The sequence below is a fragment of the Pseudorca crassidens genome, chromosome 1, assembly GCF_039906515.1.
Source record: "Pseudorca crassidens isolate mPseCra1 chromosome 1, mPseCra1.hap1, whole genome shotgun sequence".
Classification (NCBI taxonomy): domain Eukaryota; kingdom Metazoa; phylum Chordata; class Mammalia; order Artiodactyla; family Delphinidae; genus Pseudorca; species Pseudorca crassidens.
In genome coordinates, this window is record NC_090296.1 from 14,626,289 (window position 1) to 14,649,328 (window position 23,040).

General features: G+C 42.4%; 1 protein-coding gene across 8 annotated transcripts in view; it reads right to left on the reverse strand.

Annotated features, from left to right (window-relative positions):
• Window positions 1–23,040, reverse strand: part of TDP1 (tyrosyl-DNA phosphodiesterase 1) — a 74,598-nt gene that overhangs the window by 31,102 nt on the left and 20,456 nt on the right. For 6 of the 8 annotated variants that reach the window (XR_010941129.1, XM_067728034.1, XM_067728024.1 and 3 more), the window contains 7 exons: window positions 21,577–21,669; window positions 16,365–16,532; window positions 15,838–15,916; window positions 13,589–13,771; window positions 12,921–12,969; window positions 10,630–10,696; window positions 8,998–9,105 (listed from right to left, as the gene is read on the reverse strand). Coding sequence is in view for 7 of the 8 variants with exons in the window: in XM_067728034.1 (XP_067584135.1) it covers window positions 8,998–9,105; window positions 10,630–10,696; window positions 12,921–12,969; window positions 13,589–13,771; window positions 15,838–15,916; window positions 16,365–16,532; window positions 21,577–21,669 (747 nt within the window). In the remaining variant the exon portion in view is untranslated. Of the gene's footprint in view, window positions 1–1,799; window positions 4,631–8,997; window positions 9,106–10,629; window positions 10,697–12,920; window positions 12,970–13,588; window positions 13,772–15,837; window positions 15,917–16,364; window positions 16,533–21,576; window positions 21,670–23,040 lie in introns of those variants that run through there. The other 2 variants (XM_067728011.1, XM_067728003.1) reach the window with 2 other exon arrangements.

The following is a 23,040-nucleotide window of genomic DNA, read 5'->3' on the forward strand; positions in this document are numbered from 1 at the left end:
AACACTACCCAGGATCTATAAAAAAGGTTTTCAGTCAGAATCCCAATCACAACACATCATGAAAGAGAGGAAATGAAAACTTTGTGATTTTTGTGTATTTAAAAGGATAAATAAAACAGAAGATGAAAACTGTATTAAGGCTAGCATTTTTATAAGATTTCAGTCCCTGATCTTCAAGCCAGTTTCCACATTTGTGAAATGTCAACTGGGTAAAAACAAGTCCGTATGACCAGGAAGCCAACATCCTCTACTTATGATGGGTACAGAAATGACCAGTGATCATTATGTACACACTATAGGAAATATGAGAAGTACACTTCTAAAGTGATGAGGGTTTTTGTGTTTTTTTGGAAATTAGATCTTTTAGGATCCTACTTATCTTTTATAAGACTTACTATCATTATTTTTTAACAACTCTACACATCCTAGTGAATGTGGTTCTCCAAAGCCATCATGCTGCAGGGTTATTACCTCACTCCAATAAAGCTGCCTTCTTTGGCTCCAAATAATGCTAGAACTTCACTTCTTAAACAGCCTCTAGAGCCTGAGGTTCAGTCTTTTGAGTATATTCAAGGGGCATTTCCCTTAACTATGGAAAATAAACCTCAAGTTTAAAAATAGTAAGAAATTATTTCAAGTCAAGACTGGAGAATAAGATGGATGAATCAAGCTGGGTAATGAATACCAATGAGGCCGGTGGAGGGCAGAATTGGAAGACAGCCCCCAAGATTTCTGCCCCTGCCCCCGGTGTACGTATCCAGTATAATCCCCTCCCCTGGAGTGTGAGCAAAAATTGTGAGTATGATGGGATTTCATTCCCATGATTAGGTCACTAATCCCTTGACTTTTAAGTTAATCAAAAGGTTTGGGATAATCCTGGGCTGGCCTGACCTAATCAGGTGAAACCTAAAAGGAGGGACTAGGTCCTTCCTGAGGAGAGATTCTCCTGTTGATTTTGAAGAAACAAACGGCTATGCTTTGCCATAAGCAACTAAATTCTGCCAACAACCAGTGAGTTTGGAAGAAGACCCTGAGCCTTAGAGGAGATCATAGCCCTCCCTGGTCAACACTTTGATCCTGTGCAGCTAACCCATGTCCAGACTCCTGACCCACAGAAACTGCAGAATACTAAATCTGCATTGTTTTCAGTCACTCAGTTTGTGGTAACTTATTACAAAGCAACAATAACCTTATACAAGGCCTAGAACAGAAGCATGTCTATTAAGAAACAGTACTTGTTACTGTGCCATGTAAACTCATTTTGAAGGAAATTCCAAAGAGTGGCAAAAGGATTTGAGCAGTGGCAGTATTCTTCATAAAATATCTAGTTTCAAAAGGTGACCACCTTGAAGGGCAACATTTCTTTGGACATGCAATTCTGACTTATTAAAAAAAGAAGTCTCATTTTTAGGTTAGAGTCAAAATTCACATTGCTTATCATCCATCTTGCTTATTACTGTTATAATTTTTTTCTGGGAAATCTGTTTTAGTAAAAGGTATTTATTCATCCCAAACGTGAACACTAACATGGAGGGGTAATAGATCAAAGTAGTAAAGTGTCAAAAAAACAAAGGGAGTTAAATGCATGCAGCTTTTGATGCATTTATCTTTCACTAAAATCCCCATTCTTAAAACATAATGCGTCTGCCACTCTGTAGATGGATTGCAAGGTTTGCTGGCATTATCGTTTCATTTAGACTAGAATCCATGGTTCTCTCTACAACCCCACCTCATCACTCTAAAGTAGGAAAATGCATTAAATGAAAGAACAGCAGCACTCATAAATCAGTTGTTCACAGAGTTCTGAGTTTATTCTCAAAGACGACAATACCATCCACCAGGAGAGACAATCTAGGGGATATTTAGAAAGGCATGGGGCATCTGGATGGCTTTCAGCGTGACATGGCGGCTCGTATGTGAGGCCCAGGTTACTAAACACCCCATAACGCACAGGACAATCCTGCACAACGAAGGATTATCTTGACCAAAATGCCAGTTACTGCTCTGACCTCCCCGGCCCTCCAATCCCACTCACTCCAGCAATAGCCACTTGGTTTCTCCATCACAAACCAGAATATCCCCAACTCCGCCTCTCTGCCCAGAACGCTTTCCCCCAGCTCTCCCCCCACACGGCTCCCTCGCTTCTTTCAGGTCTCTGCTTAAATGTCACCACGTCAGCGAGGCGTTCCCTGACCATCCTATTCATGGGCAGCCTCCCTTCCTGACACAGGGATAGCACAGTGCCTGAGGATGTTACTGGGCTCCTGGGCGCTTGTTGACCCCTCTGTGCTTCAGTTCTCCCATCTGTAAAGGGGACTAACAGCTCTGTTGTAGGGCTGTTATGAGGATTACATGAGCGTATGTGTGTGTATGGACTATGCTTTTAGAAGAATGCCTGGAACTTAGCGTAAGCACTACGTTAGCTCTGAAAATCTAAAACAACCGAAACCAACTTGGAAATTAAGCTATTACCTAACTTATCATATTAATGGCAAAACTTAATTTTGTTAACTCATTAGGTGACAGAAGTTGACCTAAGCTAACATGAGGCTTCTTGTAACACCACTAAGGATGTTAATAGATGGTATATGTACCATACTATGTCTCCATGCTCCAAATACATCTTGTCTCAAGGACTTTGAGTAAAGGACTGTGCACCTAAATTATTCTTCTACTTTATTTTTCTCTAGAGCAATTATCACCATTTGGATACATATAAACTTGGTTTCTGTATAATTCTCACCATCATAAAGTCAAGGATCACATGTTATTATTGCACTCCCTGCACCTGGAAAAGTACCTGCTACATAGCAGGTGCTCAATAAATACGTGTTGAAATGAATGGTTAAACTTTATGATGCCCAAAATACAACACAGAACATTTCTTAGGTAGAAGGAAGATTATTTCACGGAAGATGGTGACCAGTTAGTTGTTCTTTAACTCAGGAGGGAAGGCTTGGATCCAATTCATCTGTGTGGCAGTGGAACACTGGGTTAATGTGATGTTTAGTCCCTGTATGTTCCTCCCCTCCCAGGCACCAACCTCGTGCTCCTCTTCCCTGACCATCCACAAAGGCTCAGGGTGTCCATGATCAGTTCCAAAGAGAACTCCAAAATATACCATGTGTACACCGACCTTCTGAGTGCAACATCGCCAATAAACAATTCCACTTGACCGTCCCACTATAATAAATCAGTCTAATTGAGTTGACCATTCTCCCACCGAAACCAGTTTCATTTCCTGACTTCTCTATTGATGATGGTGACCATCCCCCATCTCCCTACCAGCCACACCCCAAGCCCAGGACTTGCCTTTGAAGCATCTCCCACAGTCAATTACACACAAAGTCTAGGCAGTGCTTTCACTGGTACAGCCTCCATCCTGGCCTTCGTTCGATTCCTCGTTAACAAATCTGTGCTGAGCGCCCCTCCATGCCAGGCACCGGAGGGCACTGAACAAGACAGAAATGGACTTGGCTCAGAGGTGAGAGGGGAAGCCAGTGATCACACAAGCAACCACACTGAAAGGGAAACAACATAGACCATGCAAGAAGCCCAGGGCATATGGACACCCTGCCTGGAACAGAGTAGTGTCTGGAAAGAGCAATGGCTAAAATAAGGAATATGTGTGCCATGAGTTGTTGGACAGATGGACACCAGGAGGCTGAGGAAGCAAGGAGAGTTTCAGTGACGTTTAAGCTGAGAGCTGAAAGTCAGTGTAGGCCTTGCTGGGTGAAAATCTACTTATGCAGAATGGTCAGAATTACACTGCAATTACATAACACATATACAACCAGCTGTTTGACAGAACCTCTTTGGTCCTAATGTAAATCCCATGAGAGCATGAACCTCTCATTCTAACGGTGGAGTAGGTACCACGGAGGGGCCACACGCATTGGACTATCACTAGTGACCCGTGTGTCAAGATTGTGCTCTTCCACTCCCAGTTCTTTCATTATACTTTATCAGTGAATTTACCGCTCTGAACTTAAAAGTTGAACTCTTCTGCCTGTGGGTCAAATCACCAAGCGTGGCACCTCACACCCTCGTGGCTGCTGTGCAGATGAGGCGTCTGAGGCTCAGAGAGGTTAAGAAACTTGTTCATGGCAAAAGACTCGTTCAGGAGTAGACAGATCATCTCGTCCAGGACCGTCTGATGACGTAAAGCTCATACTCTCTCTTCTCTACAAGATGAGACAGAACAGTGAGCTCCCAAGCACACGCACAAGTGCTCTTAAGGATGTGCAGGAGGCAGAGACCAGTAGCGGCTGGCAAAGCCTCCTTGAGAAGAGGCCAGCCCTGAGCACAATACTGACGAGATGAGCAGCAGCTGGAGAGGCAGAGGAAAAGGACCAAGGCATCTGGAAAGGGGACTCCATGGGCTGCTGGCAGGATGACTTCAGGGGCAAAGGAGGCCAGCCCGGCGGCTGCTGGCAGTTCCCGCCAGGAAGTACAGGAGAAGCAAGGTGGAAATGGGGTGGCCAGGGTCTGAATGCCAATGGAGGACTCCAGACTTCAGCTTACAGGAAACGGGCGAGGATTCTGAACATGGGACGGTGAGGAAGACCCGTGTCTCTGAAAGATGAATGGTCATGGACAACGAGGACAGGTGGCCTGGGAAGAGGACGACCTGTGTGATGGGACAGCAGACAGGCAATCATTTCAGAAGTCCAGGGATTAGAAAAGGAAACTTGGAGACATCTGAAGGACGAGTAAGCTTTGTTAGCTATTTCGAAAGCGTCCACGTGCCCACGTCAAGAATACAGTTGATCTCTTTCTATTGAAATCATTTCTGTGTCTGGCTTCTGACATCTCTGAGATTCTGAGCATCTCAAAGGCACTACGTACATCTTCTTATTGTTTTATCCCGAGTGCCCAGCATCCACAGGAGGAAGGACCTCGGTAAACGCTCCAAGGAAGGAAGAGCACAAGAGGACAGCTGGGCTTCAAGCCTGATGAGAGCGGGCAGGTGCCTCTGGGGCAAAGAGGGGTGACGGGAAAGGAACCTCCTTCTAGATAGATGAGCTCGGTTTGGGAGATAAGGTTGGAAACAAAAAAGAAAGGAGTTACTAGTAGATGTCACTTATACTTGGGATCTGTACCTTCCCTTGTTATGAAAGGGCTGGAGAGCGGGCTCTAAGTATGTTCTAAATTGTTATAGAAGTTACATTTCTCAGGTATCCTTTCATAAAACTGGAGTGCTATGGGGGCTTTTTCTCCTTTACATAACAAAGTAAAATGTGCTGCAGTTTCTTTTGATCTAACTGGTCTTCACAGAAAACAGGAGCACTAAAACCGTATCTTAATTAAGAGGCATTAGAAGGTAGAGCTGAAGAGTGCCAGTCGTGGAGCCAAAGGCCCGGGGTTCAAATCCTGCTTCTACCACTTACTACCGTGTGACCACGGGCAGCCTTTTCAACCACTCATTTCTCCAAGTCCTCATGGAGCTGTTGAGCATTAAATGAATAAACGTACATAAAGCATTTAGAACAGCGTCTGGCGTGTTGAAATCCCTGAATGAATGTTACTTGTTATCCTTTAAACATCTTGGCAAGTATAGTTTTTGGTCTAGGTGCTCCAGAATAAAATTAGAAGCCACAGATTCACAAAGACAAATTTCAAATTCTTCAATTAACTTGCAAGTTATAATTAAGCCAGTCAGTACTACAGCAGACATTCACAGTACAAAACCGCCACCAAATATTAAATGAATCAACTGACAGTAGATGCTTTCTGGACTTAAGCGCAAGAACACAGGTGCACTTGTCTGAGAAGATCTGTTCTGAAGGTATCTGGATCTGTTTTTATTCATCTAGCTGCAGGGACTCACTCAGATTCTCCCTGAAAGCCGCATGGGCTTTCTCAGCTCTGTGCCCTTCGTCCCGTAGCTCCTTGGCTCAGATTCCCCTCCCAATCCACCTGGTTTATGTCCAGACCTACCTTGAGACCTACATGAAATACCACTTTCTTATCTTTAGCTGGTGGTCTCTCACACAACCAGACCCTGCTCCAGCCAGAAAATATGTTTCTAACACTGGTCCTTACACAGCGGAACGACGAGGGGCCAGCGTCGTCTCTCCCGGCAGCCCCTGCATGGCAGGAGCACGCCTCGCTCTTTTTCCCAGTCGTGCTCCCAGGGCTGAGCACACACTGTCGTTAAACTATGAAACTCAGCCCGTAGAAAAGGATTACTCACGGGGTTAACTTAATCTCAACCTCCCTTAGTGCCCTTAAATCATAATCAGTAAATCTCATGCAACTTCTGTGAAGCACATCTATCCTTTTCACTCCACTTTGAGGAAAAACAATCCCCAAACTGTCTTTTCCAGGGAAAGTAAAGAGAGGTTCAAGACTGCAACACAGGACCGGAGACTTGAGACTCCAGGCTGCGGGCTGGCCCTATGGATTCTGGACTTTGAAGCTCCCACAGTCGCGAGTCAATTCCTTAAAATAAAAATACCTCTCTGTGTATCTCATCTACTGGTTCCGTTTCTCTGGAGAACCCTGACTAACATGGCAGCGTGAGAGGAATCGTCCCTCCCTTCCCAGGACCCAACGTTTCCATTTCTATCCTACAGGCCAGCCCTCCAAACAGCCTCTCTTCTCCTTTATCCCTGGGTCCCCGGCACCAGGATTTCCATCTCTAGTAACCCTCAAAGACCCACAGCAAGCACTCTTACATAGAAGACTTCGACACTAACATCTTGGAGGAAAAGTCTACCTAATGGCAGGAGGGGAGTAAAAGCGATCACTTCTGATCACTCTGTGGATAAAAGGTGAGCTGCACGCTTTTCAATGCTTAATTTCTTGGGGCACCTGTTTTCTCAGCCAAAAAAACCCATGATGCTAGACGAGACCACTTTTCCCCAATGACTGATATGTTTCTTTATATTGCTCTGACCCTCTCACCCTATTTTGAGAAAAAACATTCTGCTAATAGTTAAGAGGATTTTAACCAAAGTTGGAAGGATAGCCTTCAGGTTCAATTCAACATTGCTGCAAAGTGGTACGATTTTAGTAAGAGCCTTGATGAGTATAAGAACATAATATAATGGGTAGAGAATCTGTCAGATCTGATTGAGGGAAATGTCACATCATTTCAGGTACTCAACACAGAGCAAAACAACAAGCTTTGTAATAAAGTAGCCCTTGGGATGTATGATGGCCTACCACTCCGCAATGCTTCCGACGGTAGCGTTGTAGAATCAGAAGCAAGTAGATAATTTCATTGAGTCCTACTGACTCATCAGCATATACAAGGAAGCAAAGGTCACACACAGCATCACGATGTGACAGAACCAGTATTAAAAGCCAGGTTTTTCTCCTTGCAACTTAGTAAGCTGGTTTAACAGACAGTTACTGAGCACATAGGTGAGCTGACACTGAAATGTGGTCTCTGAGTATCCAGGTCACTTGGGAGGCTGTTCAAGGATCCACGTTAGGCCCCAATTCATGTTTTTGTTGGTTAACTTCACAGAAGACTGGGTAGTATTATAACTTAATTTCTCATCACTTGAATTCAGGAATACTGGTAATAATCTAGCTTTCTCAAGTGTGTTTTATTTAAAATACACTTGGGGGAGGAAGTAACAATCTCCCACTCACCAAGGCCCAAACTCCTCGCCCACAGAGGGGCCACACGGCCTCCATGCCTCTGCTCTCCCTGGCATTTCCTATCTGTCTCAGGCAATGACTTCTCCACCCAGGGGATCTACAGTTCAGGTCTCATACTCAGGTAACCTACTCTTTACAGGCAGAAGTTTCTCTTTTTATAGGCACACAGCAAAGAGAAGGGCACTAATTCCCCTGGCCATCCTTCACAGCCTTGAGGGCAGAGCTTGAACAAGTGTAATGACAGCTCTCATGTCATGGGCTGATATGTCTCCAGCACTGGGCTCTGTCATTTAACTCTCACAATAACCCCCAAAGGCAGCCATCACTTTTCCCATTTTATACAACAGGAAAGAGCCTCGGGTTAAATACATTTCCCAAGTTCACGGAGCTAGTAAATAACAGAAGAGTCCGATCTTTAGGACTCAGGAGTGTGCTTTCCCATTGTGCTATGGCTCCTCAGAAACGTCTGGGAAGCCTCTCTCACATCTAACCTCCACCACTAACACTGTTTAGTCTCGGACCCGTATCTGGAGCCGGGGGCAAAGGTTAGCCACTAATTTCCATAAACTAGGAAAGTAACTTGGTTGCTTCTAAGTGGTTCTTTGGTTGAAAAGTGTGTTCATGAAAGCTTTTAAACTTCTGTTTAAAAGTCTGTTCATCATTAAAGAAATAATTCTACTCTGTGATACCTTAATTAGTTGCTATTGGCATCAACTGTGTTATTAAATTATGAAGAGATGCCTAATGGTCTCTGCAGATTAGAAGCCAGGAACTAAAGTTCTAGTCCAGCTCTATTTTATAGCTTGTTATAAAAACAGACACAAAAATGCTAATAGGTAGGGACTTTCTTATAGGGGGTGACAAAAATAATCTAAAATTGGATTACTGTGATGGTTTCATAATTCTGTGAATATAGTAAATCATTAAATTGTAGACTTCAAATTGGTAAACTTTATAGTATGTTAATTATATCAATAAAGATGTTTAAAAAAACAAAGAGATTTGATTGCTCAAGTTTCACTTATCTAAGAAGAAAATAATTAAGGAATATTAATTTTACCATGTTATTCTTCTTCTGTATTTACCAAATGTCAATTTGCTTAATTCCTATTTCTGAAGTATTAAATACAGAAGTAAACACAAACTTTATGCAAACCGTGTAAACATCTACACTTATAAGTAAAATCAGGCAATGATCCCTCTACCAAGTGATTCATGTCAAGGGCCTACTTTAAATAAGGCTCATATAAGACACACACATACACAGAGAAAACTAACAACAATCCACAAAGTCACTTTTTGGAACCCTATTCAGTATTCTTAGCAGGAGTTACAAATACACTTGTAACAACTCCTCCCATCAGGAATGTAAGAACTACGTACCTTGTGACAAGGAACCACGCAAGTTGACTGAAGTCTGGAGAGGGTCTCATATATGTCTTAATATGTGGCATGGCATTGCTGCGGCCTGACGTGTCAGCTGACCATTTGCTAGTGACGGGAAAGACACACATCACTAATTAGAAAATATAAATTGGTCATAGTCCTAGTATGAGGAAACTGTCTCAAAAGCAAACTCCTATCATCTAAAAAACAGTGAGTACATTGTTCTCTGTGATATGACCTGTGATATCTCCTTAAATTGTACTCAGCTAACAGCATAACACATGTTCATTTTAGAATGTAGGTACGCAGAAGAAAAATTTACCACCACCTACAAAAAGCACTGTAACCTTTCGTATGGCCTTCCCATCTTGTTATGAATACACATACATATTATTTCTATTGTGCTTTTGACCGCATGTATGCACATCTGGTCTCCTTGAAAGCAGGAACCGTGCTCCCGGAGCATGTTACTGAGTACAAGAGGCTCACCAAATGCTTGTTGAAAGAATAAAATACAAAATGGGAAAAATACAAACAGTATGAATATCAAAATGGAATGCTGAAAGGCAGGGGGACAATTCAGAAATATTCCAGTCAAATGCTGATATTCATATATCTGAGTTTGGTTTCTAAGTTTCCAACATTTTTAGGACTATGGTTCCATGGGAAAAAAAATGACCTATATTACGAGGCAACAATCCTTACTTATGAATATAAGAGGATGGTCCCTCAAGAAAACAGATTGTCTGCAAGAGTAAAATCAGGATTAGGTAGATTTGTTATTAGATTGTTACATTCACTTGTATGAGGACAATACTGAAAGGAGTTCAATTTTTAAAAATGTCCTCTGCAAAACCAAACATCTCCAAAGAAAGCATTAAAGAAAGGCCCCAGGATGAATGGTGTACTGAATTAGACTGAAAGCTTTTTGTTTTTTTTTTTTTGGCCTTGCTGCACTGCGCGTGGGATCTTAGTTCCCCAACCAGGGACTGAATCCGGGCCCTTGGCAGTGAAAGCGTGGAGTCCTAACCACTGGACCGCCAGGGAACTCCCAGACTGAAAGCTAGAGAAATGTAATCTGCCCTCGTTTCTGGCGTCCAGCATAATGAATGCTTGTTGAAGCAAGTATTAAACTAGAACTGGCCTAGAACACGCAGGATGTGCAGCCACTGCAGCCAGAAGAGGATGCGGGACACCCCGCTCACCTGAACACTCGGCCATTTGCTGACTGTTACAACAAGCCAAAGGCACCCCGTGCCCTGGAGAGAGTGGCGTGGATTCTTCCCTCGGTAAGCCTGTGGTTTCACAGCGTATGAATGTGTAGACGGAAGGATGACATATTTTGGAAATATGGACGAAAATGCTGCTTATGTAAATTAGAAACTTCCCAACATGTTCTTTTATTTACCTTTTTCTCTGTATGCCAATATTTGACTCTTTGGTATTAAAAAACATTTCCAAGAAATGTTTAGAACCTTGTTTTAAATGATTTCTATCACTAATATATGCAGATAAAAAATATAGCTACATTATATAAGGTCCTTTTTTTAAAAAAAAAATCATACTGACAAATAACATTCTTATTTTACCCTAAAGAAGCAAAGGCAGCATTCTAAACCTATTACTTACTGAAAATAGGAATGGAGCCAATTCTGTTTCTCCGCCGTCTGGATGCTATAGGGAAGAGAGCCCCCGGCTTTTAAAATAAGAAAAATTAAAAAATGAAAATTACTGACTATAATTTGAGGATCCTTTGTTAAGAAGAAAATCTACAGCAAACAGTTGGAAGGTAAAAGAAAACCACTACTTACTTCATCTTATGGAATAGTTCTTTGAAAGAAAATGGCTAAACAAACCTGCTTTGGGTTTGCTCTCTCAATGGGGTTTCCTTTCTTAGATATGCGTGTCAAATAGTAAATGTTTACTATCTGAATAGAAAAAGGTATTTAATCACTGGGGTGGTAGTGGTGGTGGAAATTTAACATCTATAATAGCACAGATCTGAAATGTTAGGAAAGACCAGAGAATGAATCTCTGCCCATCCTGCTGTCCTCATGCAGATGAGACACCCTTAGCCACATTTTGCAAGATGAGGTTTGGTGCACCTGTTTTTTGCCCAAGACCAGGACACTCGGGGGAAGGCACACCAGGATAAAAACTTGGTTCTCCTGCCTCCTTCACCTTTTACACTGATATCTCCAAATAGACTTTGTCCTAGCTACACAGATTCTTACAAATGAAATAAAAGGATCACTAAATTAAAATGTTCAGTAAACAGGTACATTTTTAAAAAGGAATTCTAAAAGCCACAGTCCTACAAAGAGAACGAAGATACAGTTCCAAGTGGAAACACAATTAGAAGCCATTTTTGTTCCTCTTTGAAAGGAAGAAAGTTCCCTGTAGATTCATCAGTGACTTTCCAAACACGTTAGAACTTCTCCATAGTAATCTATATCCAAAGAGGGCTTTAAATTCCTGACATATCGAATAAGGCATGTTGTATCTCCCACTACAAATTAACTAAGAACATAGCTGAGGTTTCAAGGACCAGTTACCCAATAGCTTTATTGAAACTACCAAGTTCTTCCCTACTGAAAAACATGCTTTGCGTGGATCTAGCCTATTAGAAGTACAGAAAGGAGGAAAAAAAAAAAAAAAAAAGCAGCCAAACCAACCAGAAAATCACCATGTCCCTGAGTCTCAGTGAAGTAATTTTAGCTTGCCATTAAAAAGCAACAAATGGGGCTTCCCTGGTGGCGCAGTGGTTGAGAGTCCGCCTGCCGATGCAGGGCACACGGGTTCGTGCCCCGGTCCGGGAAGATCCCACATGCCATGGAGCGGCTGGGCCCGTGAGCCATGGCCGCTGAGCCTGCGCGTCCGGAGCCTGTGCTCCGCAACGGGAGAGGCCACAACAGTGAGAGGCCCGCGTACCGCCAAAAAAAAAAAAAAAAAAAAAAAAAAAAAGGCAACAAATGGGCTAATACACTCCAAACTCTACTGAGATTTTCCTGGCAGGGTCACATGTAGTTTGATAAGCAATGAATGGACTAAGCTGGTCTAATTCAGAGCACTCTGCTTCCAGCCATAAGCAAATGCCAATCAGACTTCCCCTTTTCCCAAGGCATTACCCTGTTTGGGTTTCTGGTTAATACCTCCTGAATGCACTATCTGGGGGGGGCTGCTGAATTTTAAATAAGTTTAGTGCCCAGCACTGACATAAGGGAAATAGAGGACAAGACTGAAAGATGTCTACAAAACAGTCCTAGGATTTACAGATGAAGCTCTTGCAAGACAAGATGTATCAACTGGGTTATACCAAAGGTTTCATCTCAGTATTAAGCATAAGTTCCGGACCTTCAATATTATCTGTAACTGGAATTCAAATCTGGAAGAACCACACAGTACTTCAGGCAGGGGGGGATGTGGGGAGAGAGAGGTCAGAGAAAGGTATGACACACAGCTGTAGGGGAAGCTGGTTTTATCCGGACGTCTTGTCTGGACAACCAATATGCTGGTAGCAGAAGTGAGAACAATCTTATTGGTAAAAATATCAATCACTCAGAGCATTATTGTGAGGATTAAATAACACACAAATTGCCCAACTGCATGGCATCATCTTTGGAACACAGCACTGCTCAATATTACCTACTGTCATGATCCTTATCTATTTAAGAGAGAATAATCTCTAAATTTCTAACCAACACTTTTCTGGTCTCAAGGAGGAAGGCATTTTTATTACTTGTTTTAAAAAGTTTACCAGGGCCATGTATAACTGAATCACTTTGCTGTACACCTGAAACTAACACAACATTGTAAATCAGCTATATCCCAATAAAATTAAAAAAGAAAATGTTTACCAGGGCATTTATGAAATATACACAAACACAAAATACAATCGGGACAGTTTCCCCAACAATTACCTGGATATCCTTCTAAGCTGGTCCGCACGTTTTCCACTGAAGGATAGATCTAAAACAAAACAAAACAAAACACTTGGAATTTACCACATGGAAGAACTATTTGTTAAAAGGAATGAAGATTCGTTTTTAAGAAAATGAAAATCTCAATTAGAAATACCTAAAGACTTAGAAAACATGCTTTAAATTTTAAACAAGTTCCCATCTTACTGAAAAAAATTAAACTTCTAGTAATTAAACTACAGAAAGCATTTATAGTCAATGAAAGAAAATTACATTTCCATTTGAGTATTTTTTTTTCCCTCTGAAATGACAAATTAACACTGAATTGAATGCAAAATTATTAATTCAAAGGTCTCTAAACTAATAATGCTTGTAATTCTGCTGGCAATGTTTTATCAAGTATTTTTTCCCTTGGCTTGATGACCTCAAGGAAGGAATGGAGAATTCGCAGGCTAGTCTGTGGCTGAGATGGAGCTCTGAGCAAACCAGCAAGCTCCCAGCACCAAATGATATTAGGGCCACTTGATTACAAATGACTATGCTAAGGGCCTGCTGCTTCCATCCCCAAACCACGGAATGAAACATCTCTCTATGACAATGAGGACTGATTTGATTCTTCCCCTGGACTAGAGGATAAGAACAGTGACCTCGAGGAGGGGGACACTCACCAGATGAAGAGGAACAGTACTTCCTAGGGCCCTGCTTTCTTTGCCCAGTGTCACCAAGCTCTCTTTAAACTCAGAACACAACCATTTTGATTCATCGGCCCCCATGGAGCCAACGCTTGAGAACTGACCTACTATAGGCCAGGACTCTGTTTTAGGTATGGACGAGGTGTGCTCTTTCAGAATCTGTGAGAGAATAAAAACGAATGCTACCGTTACTCCAAACACGTGAACAGAAATGCTGTGACAACTAAGAACATGGTTTTCTGCCCTTGGAATGCCTCGTTCACAAGGAAAGGCTGAAAATATTAGCAACCAAGTTCATACCCATGTGTAGTTTTTTTTCCTTCTTTGGGAAATATTTTTAAACACTGAAGATATTTTATTTTAATTGAGTAAGTGGACACAAGTATTCTTCTTCCAAAATTCTTTGATTTGTACTAAAAGCAAAAACAGATTAAAAAAAATAAAAAGAAGACCCATTTTAGTAGCAATGTCAGATAAAGCACCAACCTGCCACAGGAAATTAGATTTTTGCCTTGAAGTTGCAATGGTTTAACATACCTAAACAATACTAGGAGGTCAAGCTATTGTACATTTTGACTCGTATCATCTGAAGGAGGTTTAACCCTTGGGGCCTAGGCAGCTGTGATGCTCTGGAAATAAAAGGGAATATATTTACATATAGATACATACTACCATAAGTACTGCAGAAGACTGACCTGCATTTCCTGCTTTGTCTGATATTTATGCAAAGCTGCAGAAACAATTCAGAAAATACTGGGAAATTTTATCCATTTAAACACATACTGAGGGTCTTTCCTAGAGGCTGGAGATGGCAACAACAACAAAAACCGCAGTTCCTGCCCCAGTGGAGCTCATATTCTGATGGATGTATTGTTTAGTTTATATGTATTATTTTCCATTAATATTTATAAACACACTTCCCCAAAGAGCCCAAATAGTTCTCAACTTCCACCCTGGGTGCAGCATGGCAAAGGAAACAGGACTGAGCCAACAAGACTCAGCTTCTATTTGGGGCTATTCTGGGCTCAGTCCTTGATCAGGTACACGACCCTAGCCAAGTCCCTGGGCTTCTCTTTACACCTCAGTGGAACATACGTCTGATCACCCAGCTTCCCTGGAGTGCGGCTATGATGCACCACGAGTTCCTGACAGTGGAAAGTGGTCGCAAACTCCAAGATGCTCCTCAGCTTTCAATAAGATTGGGATGCTGCACAGTATGTGCGATCACCTGGCCGTTCTGAAACACTGGCCCACAGGCTAGTACACACTAGTGCTTACCGAACACGCAACACATGTCTTGCATTCATTTCCTCATTTAATCCTTACGTAATTCTGTGAGGGAAGTACTATTATTATGCCCATTTTATGGATGTCAAGAGGGGTTAAGGAGCAAGGCAAGATAACATGGCTCGTAACCAGGTCAGGATTTGGCCCTGGGTGTGGGTATTCGCCCACAAAGTTGTGCACTTAGCCAGTATGTGGGACCCTCTCCGCCCCAGGTCAAGATAGAAAGATGGTGGCTTCAAGACCTTGCCCACTTTCAGCTGTGGTGTCAGTTACAAAAGGAAATTAAAGTGAAAAGTTGTCACTGGCTGGGCGGAATTCTCACACAACATAATTTATGGAAAAAGAGGGGCTTTTAAGAAAGCCCCTTTGAGGTATTTACCAAGGTCGATAAACTGACTCTAGAGAGAGGTGGAGAAAACGTTAAGCTTTAACTTGCTGGTTGTTTTATTTTGTTAAAGATCTTTCTTGGCTTATTTTCATACCAGCAGCAAATGTCATTGCCATAATTAGTTCTCAGGGCAATGGTTTAGCAAACAAAACACATCATAGCTCAGCTGTAGTCTTCACTCAACACTATTTTCTGTTCTTTGTTGAATTTGTGTTAAAAATCCTTGATGTGCTGATGAAAAGCTATAATACTTACATGAATAAAAAAATCTCTATCTTTATTACAAGAAATAAAAAAAACTAAAAATCCTCCATATACTTTTGCCATTTAGAATTGTTAACTCTACACCTATAAATGAGGCAAAATGTTAAAATGCAAGTAATTACTGGAAACTATAATTAGACAATCAATTATCAAGTGCCTACTATTTGCCCAGAATTGTGCTAGAGATACTACGAAGCTGCCTTCAAAATATACCAATTATAAATGAAAAAGGACAGAACATACATTACATTTTAAAAAAATGGTAAAATAGTAAAAATTCTGTTACCTTCCTAAGCCTAAAATGTCCCCAATTATCTTTTTGATTTCCTTGAAAGCGTCCCGGGGTTGAGCCAATAAGGTAAACACTAAAAAGATATAAAGCACAAGTTATAGAACATAGTGATTTGTGGACTCCCCAAATCACAAAATATGCATGAAAAGTAACATTAAGCAAGAAATATTCTAAGAGCCAACCCACTTTCTTGAGATGCCTCTTCAGACTGACACTTAAAATCATTTTTGAGCACATCAAGTAATGGTGGGACACCCAAGGAGTGTGAGGTACCAGGCAAAGAGCTCAGCAATTTTAAGAGAAAGCTCTCCAGCTGGGATTGGAGGGGGTGGGGTGATGGCACTCAGGTGAGGGGCAAGATCTCCCAGCCTCCACTTCTGTGCCCGAGGACCAGGAGGTGCAGACAGGGACAGGCCTGCTCTCATCACGTCCCGAAGGACAGCTATCTCCTGCCAGGCCCCCGTGTCCCAGACCTCACATGACGCTCAAGGTAAGCACCCCGTTGCTAAGACGCCACGTACTTTGTTTCTGAGAGGTCGTGCTCCTGGATGGTATCTATCCACTCCTTGAGGAGAGAGGTGTTATAAGCCATCAGGTAGCTGATGAGGTCAGCTTTAAAGTGTGTGGTTGATTCTCCAGATCTGTGGGTCCCATGGACTATTCGTGGGTACAAGGGGCTCAACCACATTCTGGAATGGAAAAAAATATATATAACCTTTAACAGTCAGAAGCACAGCTGATCACAGTGGTACCTCTGTATTGATTAGGCACTCACCCTAAGGAAGAGGTGAATTCTCACTACCTCTCTGCATGGTAGGTAAGGTCATCCTTATAAAACATGAAACAAATCTGATGTCACCACTCCAATGGTTCCCATCACATTCAGAATTATTTCTGAAAACCTCACTGTAAATTTAAGACCCAGTAAGACCTGGCCTCTGTCCGCCTCTCCCAACTCAGTCTCTCCATGCTCCCTCCTTCATTCACGTACCTTCCCCCTCGCACCTCTACATCATTTTTAAAGACTTGATGACAACAGTTAAGTGTTCTACTCCTAACTGCTATAGCAACTCCACCACCAGCAGTAACCCCAGCAAGGTTCTGCCCATGCCTATGTCAATGTAGCTCTTTAGCCAAGTGGAAAATAAAAGTTATCTAAGAAAAAAATGTATGTGCAAATGTTTTCAATAAACAAACTCATTTTCATATATAACATATGGGATATATATATCCCACATCTGGTGTCTGGAATGAGTATAGACCACATTTAGTCATGTTACATTAACACTAACCTCAGACTTTCAAATAATTCAGTAAAAAAACTTTAAAGACATCTTTCATCAATTCTTTCAGTGTACTTTGCCAAAACTTCTATATCATACCCACAAATGGCAGACAAGCACAGCGAAACCCAGTCCTTCTGTGAAGTGGTCCCTCGTAGATTACAAAGAAGTATGGCTTCAAACTTCTTGTGCTGTTTCTTCAACAGCAAAATCAGGTTAACAGCCCTGCCTCACCAAGGCGCCCACGAGGTAATGAACAGGGTCTAACTTAAAGCAGCCTCAGCAAGTACGAGCTGTGTCTGCCTTTTTCCCCTTCTTGGGTTATTTCCACACTTCTACCCAACAAGCCAAAAGAGAAACTGCCCAATTCCTCTTTCACTCAGCAGCCCTCCAAGGAGACTAGTAAGAGGCAGCTGTCAGGGCAGGAAGGATCCAGGCCCACGAGGATCCCGGCTGTGCGTCTTGTGAACTCCGTACACGTTTCTAGCAGTGGCAAGCCACACCTTCCCTTCCCACCTCGAGGTGACCCCTCGCATGTGGGGTTATACTTGTGACCAGGACGGGAGTCCAGGCTCTGGACCTGGATCTGCGTCTACCTGGTTGTGTCATTCTGGGCAAGCTCGGTGACCCCTCTGGGCCTCCCTCTGACCCTGTGCGTGTAATGCGACCATGTTGGGCTGGCTGGCTAAGGTCTCTCCTCCCAGTAGCAACTCGGAGCCCACAGGGTGATTGGGGCTCCTCCTGGATTAGAGGTTCACTCACGAGAGTTCTGAATGAGGAACATGACAGATGACGACTTTCTAAACGAGGATACCAAGATGTGAGGCGTTTTTAACATTTCACAAAATAAGAAGAGAAATCACCCTGGGCCAAATAATTTTAAAATTGAGAAATTAACAGGTGGACCAAGAAGCAGGTGAAAAGGATGGCTGGAACACAAGTGGAGAAGGCAAGAATCAGCAGAGCCATGACAGGATGACCAGGAAATGAGATTACACAAAAAAACTACTTTTAAATATTGGGCTGGCCAAAAAGTTCATTTGGGTTTTTCCATTAGGTCTTATGGAAAAATCCGAACGAACCTTTTGGCCAAACCAATATTTTCAAGTTACAACCCACGACATGAAAGTCTCAGAGAGTAGAATCTAGACTAACCGTAAGATAACAGCACCTCCTATTCTGGGGTGGCCGGCAGAGGAAAGTTGGAGGGAGGTTTCATACCCTTGGTACTTTTGAGTTTTGAACCGCGTGAAGATTTTTTAAATAAAGGAGAAAAATGAACACCAGAGCCATTTACCCTTAATCCCTTCCCCATAGTAGCCAACCCAGAGATGCCTAAGGAAACAGGCCTGGCTGCCTATAAACTCAAGCTCCAGAGGCGCTAGAGGCTGTGGGTGGGATTCTTTGAGCCACGGGAGAGCCAATTCGATAAATCCCTTTAGCTGTGTTAATTATTGTTCCCTCAAGAACAAGCTATGTTAATATCACTTCCTTTTTTAGACGGGGCTACATATGAGTCATGAGTCCCAGAATGCAAGCTAGCAGCTTAGAAGCTCCTGGGGCAGCAAAGACCTTGTTAACTGGAAACTCGGTGGATCAAGAGCACTGCGAATACTTTCCCCCATTCTGAGGGTTGTCTTTCGGTCTTGTTTATGGTTTCCTTTGCTGTGCAAAAGCTTTGAAGTTTCATTAGGTCCCATTTGTTTATTTTTGTTTTTATTTCCATTTCTCTAGGAGGTGGGTCAAAAAGGATCTTGCTGTGATTTATGTCATAGAGTGTTCTGCCTATGTTTTCCTCTAAGAGTTTGATAGTGTCCGGCCTTACATTTAGGTCTTTAATCCACTTTTTTTTCTTTGCAGTACGAAGGCCTCTCACTGTTGTGGCCTCTCCCGTTGCAGAGCACAGGCTCCGGACGCGCAGGCTCTGCGGCCATGGCTCACGGGCCCAGCCGCTCCGTGGCATGTGGGATCTTCCCGGACCGGGGCACGAACCCGCGTCCCCTGCATCGACAGGTGGACTCTAAACCACTGCGCCACCAGGGAAGCCCTTTAATCCATTTTGAGTTTATTTTTGCGTATGGTATTAGGGAGTGTTCTAATTTCATACTTTTACATGTACCTGTCCAGTTTTCCCAGCACCACTTACTGAAGAGGCTGTCTTTTCTCCACTGTATATTCTTGCCTCCTTTATCAAAGATAAGGTGACCGTATATGCGTGGGTTTATCTCTGGGCTTTCTAACCTGTTCCATTGATCCATATTTCTGTTTTTGTGCCAGTACCATACCATCTTGATTACTGTAGCTTTGTAGTATAGTCTGAAGTCAGGGAGCCTGATTCCTCCAGTTCCATTTTTTGTTCTCAAGATTGCTTTGGCTATTTGGGGTCTTTTGTGTTTCCATACAAATTGTGAAATTTTTTGTTCTAGTTCTGTGAAAAATGTCAGTGGTAGTTTGATAGGGATTGCACTGAATCTGTAGATTGCTTTGGGTAGTAGAGTCATTTTCACAATGTTCATTCTTCCAATCCAGGAATATGGTATATCTCTCAATCTATTTGTATCATCTTTAATTTCTTTCATCAGTGTCTTATACGGATAAAGAAGATGTGGCACATATATACAATGGAATATTACTCAGCCATAAAAAGAAACTAAATTGAGTTATTTGTAGTGAGGTGGATGGACCTAGAGTCTGTCATACAGAGTGAAGTAAGTCAGAAAGAGAAAAACAAATACCGTATGCTAACACATATATATGGAATCTAAGGAAAAAAAAGGTCATGAAGAACCTAGGGGTAAGACGGAAATATACACAGACCTACTAGAGAATGTACTTGAGGATATGGGAGGGGGAAGGGTAAGCTGTGACAAAGTGAGAGAGTGGCATGGACATATATACACTACCAAACGTAAAATAGATAGCTAGTGGGAAGCAGCCGCATAGCACAGGGAGATCAGCTCAGTGGTTTGTGACCACCTAGAGGGGTGGGATAGGGAGGGTGGCAGGGAGGGAGATGCAAGAGGGAAGAGATATGGGAACATATGTATAACTGATTCACTTTGTTATAAAGCAGAAACTAACACACCATTGTAAAGCTATTATACCCCAATAAAGATGTTAAAAAAAAAAAGCACCGCGGCTGAGGCTCTTAGAGACAGTCCATCCCCGAGACCCTGAACCCGTCAGAACAACGCATTCTGAGAAGCATATCTTAAGTGGGGACACTTGGCAACTAGAACATGTTTGTAGGAAAGCCATCAGGCAGTGGGGACAGGGGATCAAGCCACCTTCTATGGTGGGGAAGGGGAGTGAAGAGAGGACGACACACACCTGGCTCAGGGAAAGGCTGTGTGAGGGAAGAGGCAGCTGTGATGCTGCCCGGCCCACTCAGGTCCAGCAGGCCCAGAGGATGGGGGCTGGGAGGCTCTCTGTCTCAGCTCAACTGAAGGTCTAACTTGGGCTCAGTCAGAGCCCCAGAATAGGGCTCTAGCCCAGGCTGGGCAATGGTATGAGCGAAGGAATGAGGAGGAAGATGCAGGGGAAGATACTCGAACCTTGAAAGGGTGAGTTCCTTCTAACACAGGAAAGCAGAAACTAGCTTAAGTGAAAGAAAGCGAAATTAAGGCTGGTCATAATGAAGCCTTATCGGGAAGGAGAACAAAGGGTGAAACAATTTGAATGAGTCCCTAAAATCCCTAAAAATAAACCTAAACTTCTCTTAGGAGATCAAAACCTAGATCTGGCATATATGTACCAAGGACAAAGGGTTAGTAATTAAAAAAATAAAATAAAATAAAGCCATGAAAAACCTTCATGTTCAATTCTTTTGGAGATTCACAACCATGTTACAGGCTCTAAAAAGACAGCCGTTTAGATTTGTTTTATGGGAAACTAAACTGACTGGGGGTGAGGGGATATTTTTAGTGTACAATCAACCCCCAAGTTTTCTTTTGATACCTGTTGGGAAGTGGCAAGTACAAGTGGATGCAGGAATAAGTGAGGACCAAGAAAGTTATCAGGAGGGTCTTAATGGAAAAATAATAGGTTCAGGTCTTTCATTTTTCATCCTCTTTCCTGCCTCAGGAAAGAGGCAGGATCTACTTGGATCTACTTGGCTGGAGAGTGTATGTATGATGCCATTTTGTAAAAACTAGAAAAAAACTACGGTGTATAAATATGTATGTTTACAGGTATAATAAAGGCAGTTATGGATGATTATGTGTTATGATTATGTGTTAAACGGTTAACACCGGCTACCTCAAGAGAGGAACTGGGGGGAGGTAGTAAAAGAATACTATCACTTTTTTTTGCACGTGTCTCTTTTCTATGCCATAATTCTGGTTTTTTTCACAATTAAAAAACAGGAGAAAAAGCATAAATCGAATGTTCTCGCTTTTGACCTTTCTCAGCACACACAGTGACTACCAAGAAATGAACGGAACCTACAAACCCTTGTGTTTTCTGGTGCCAGTCGGCGTGGATGAGGTTGGAGGTGTGTATGACAACCCGGAGGCCCTCTTCGTAGAGCAGTAGCATCATTTTCCTTTAAAAACAGAAAAAGGATCAAAAAGCATTAACAGTACTCTCATAATACCTTTCTACTGCAAATGCAATAGCTAAAGGAATTCTTTAAACTCTATTACATTATCCCAACTTTGAACATTTAGTCTTCTTTTCTTCCATACATCATTGTTATCAAAGTCTGCTTAAGTGACAAGTGGAAAACCGCCTTCCAAAATGCTGAGTATTTGGTGGTAAATGAACTTTTGCTCCATCCCGTCCGCGTGGCTAGCCCTGGCACTTTAAACCCCTCCCCACACTGTAGTCTGGCTCCTTATTATCTATTCAGCATCACCCATTACTATCAGGGACAACAGGAATCTTCTTGTCCAGTGTTTTCAGAGTATGGTTGCAACCTCTTGCTACGCTGTGGCTACCTCGCATTAAAAAAAAACTGCAACAGAATAAATTAGAAACTCAAGAGTATATTGCATATATTCAAGTGTTGGTTCGTGAAACTCCGGTTTCAGCACTTATCAGTACAGACACCTGCAGCAGACTGAAATGACAAACGCATTTCCTACTGTGGGTTGCAGTTTAAGTTTGAAAGATGCTTCCCTTTCAAGAGACTGATCTTTCTTCATACTCTATAGACGCCAGACTTGTCACCAGCGTGTACCTGGGCTTGAGGTAAGTCTTCCCTTTTCTTCTCCCTTTACTCAAATCAGCCCTAGAGATTCCCTTCTTTCCCATGGGGCTTCCCCAGTCATCAGATTATTTCCCTTAGTTTAATTCCAGTGAGAGGGAGGGAACAGGACAGATAAGAGCTTTCCATCCGAAGCTGGAAGACCTAAGTACCAGTGTTTATCAGTTAGAAGCCATAGGACCCTACATAAGTCATTTAATATCTCTGAGTCGTTCCATGTCCCCTGAGCTTCGGCTTCTCACTTGTGGCATAAAGGATCAACCCCATGTTCACTTCATAGGTCTGATGTGAGAATGAAACGCAGTACATGTTTTGTTAAATGTAAAACACTCCAGCTGTACATTCCCTCTACTGCTTCCATGCCTTGCTTTACTTTGCCATCTACTTTCGGATGGTTCTTGGCCTCCCGACGGTTTTCTAATTATTTCAGGAACCTAAATTCTCTCTCCCCCAACTAGAGGTTCACTCAAGGCAGTAACTCTACCTTATTTCTATGGAGGCCAAAATGCTACTTAACATTTACTGATGGAAGTCAGTTTACACGTGGGAAAAAAATGAACCACTGGTTCTCTCAAATAAACAACATCCCAAATACTATCTCAACCGAATGGGGTTATTAGCATTAAAAAGTACAGAAAAGACTATACAGAGAATGAGATTTAGCTCTTGCCAGAACAAGAATTTAACCCAAGCTGGCAAATGGTAAAT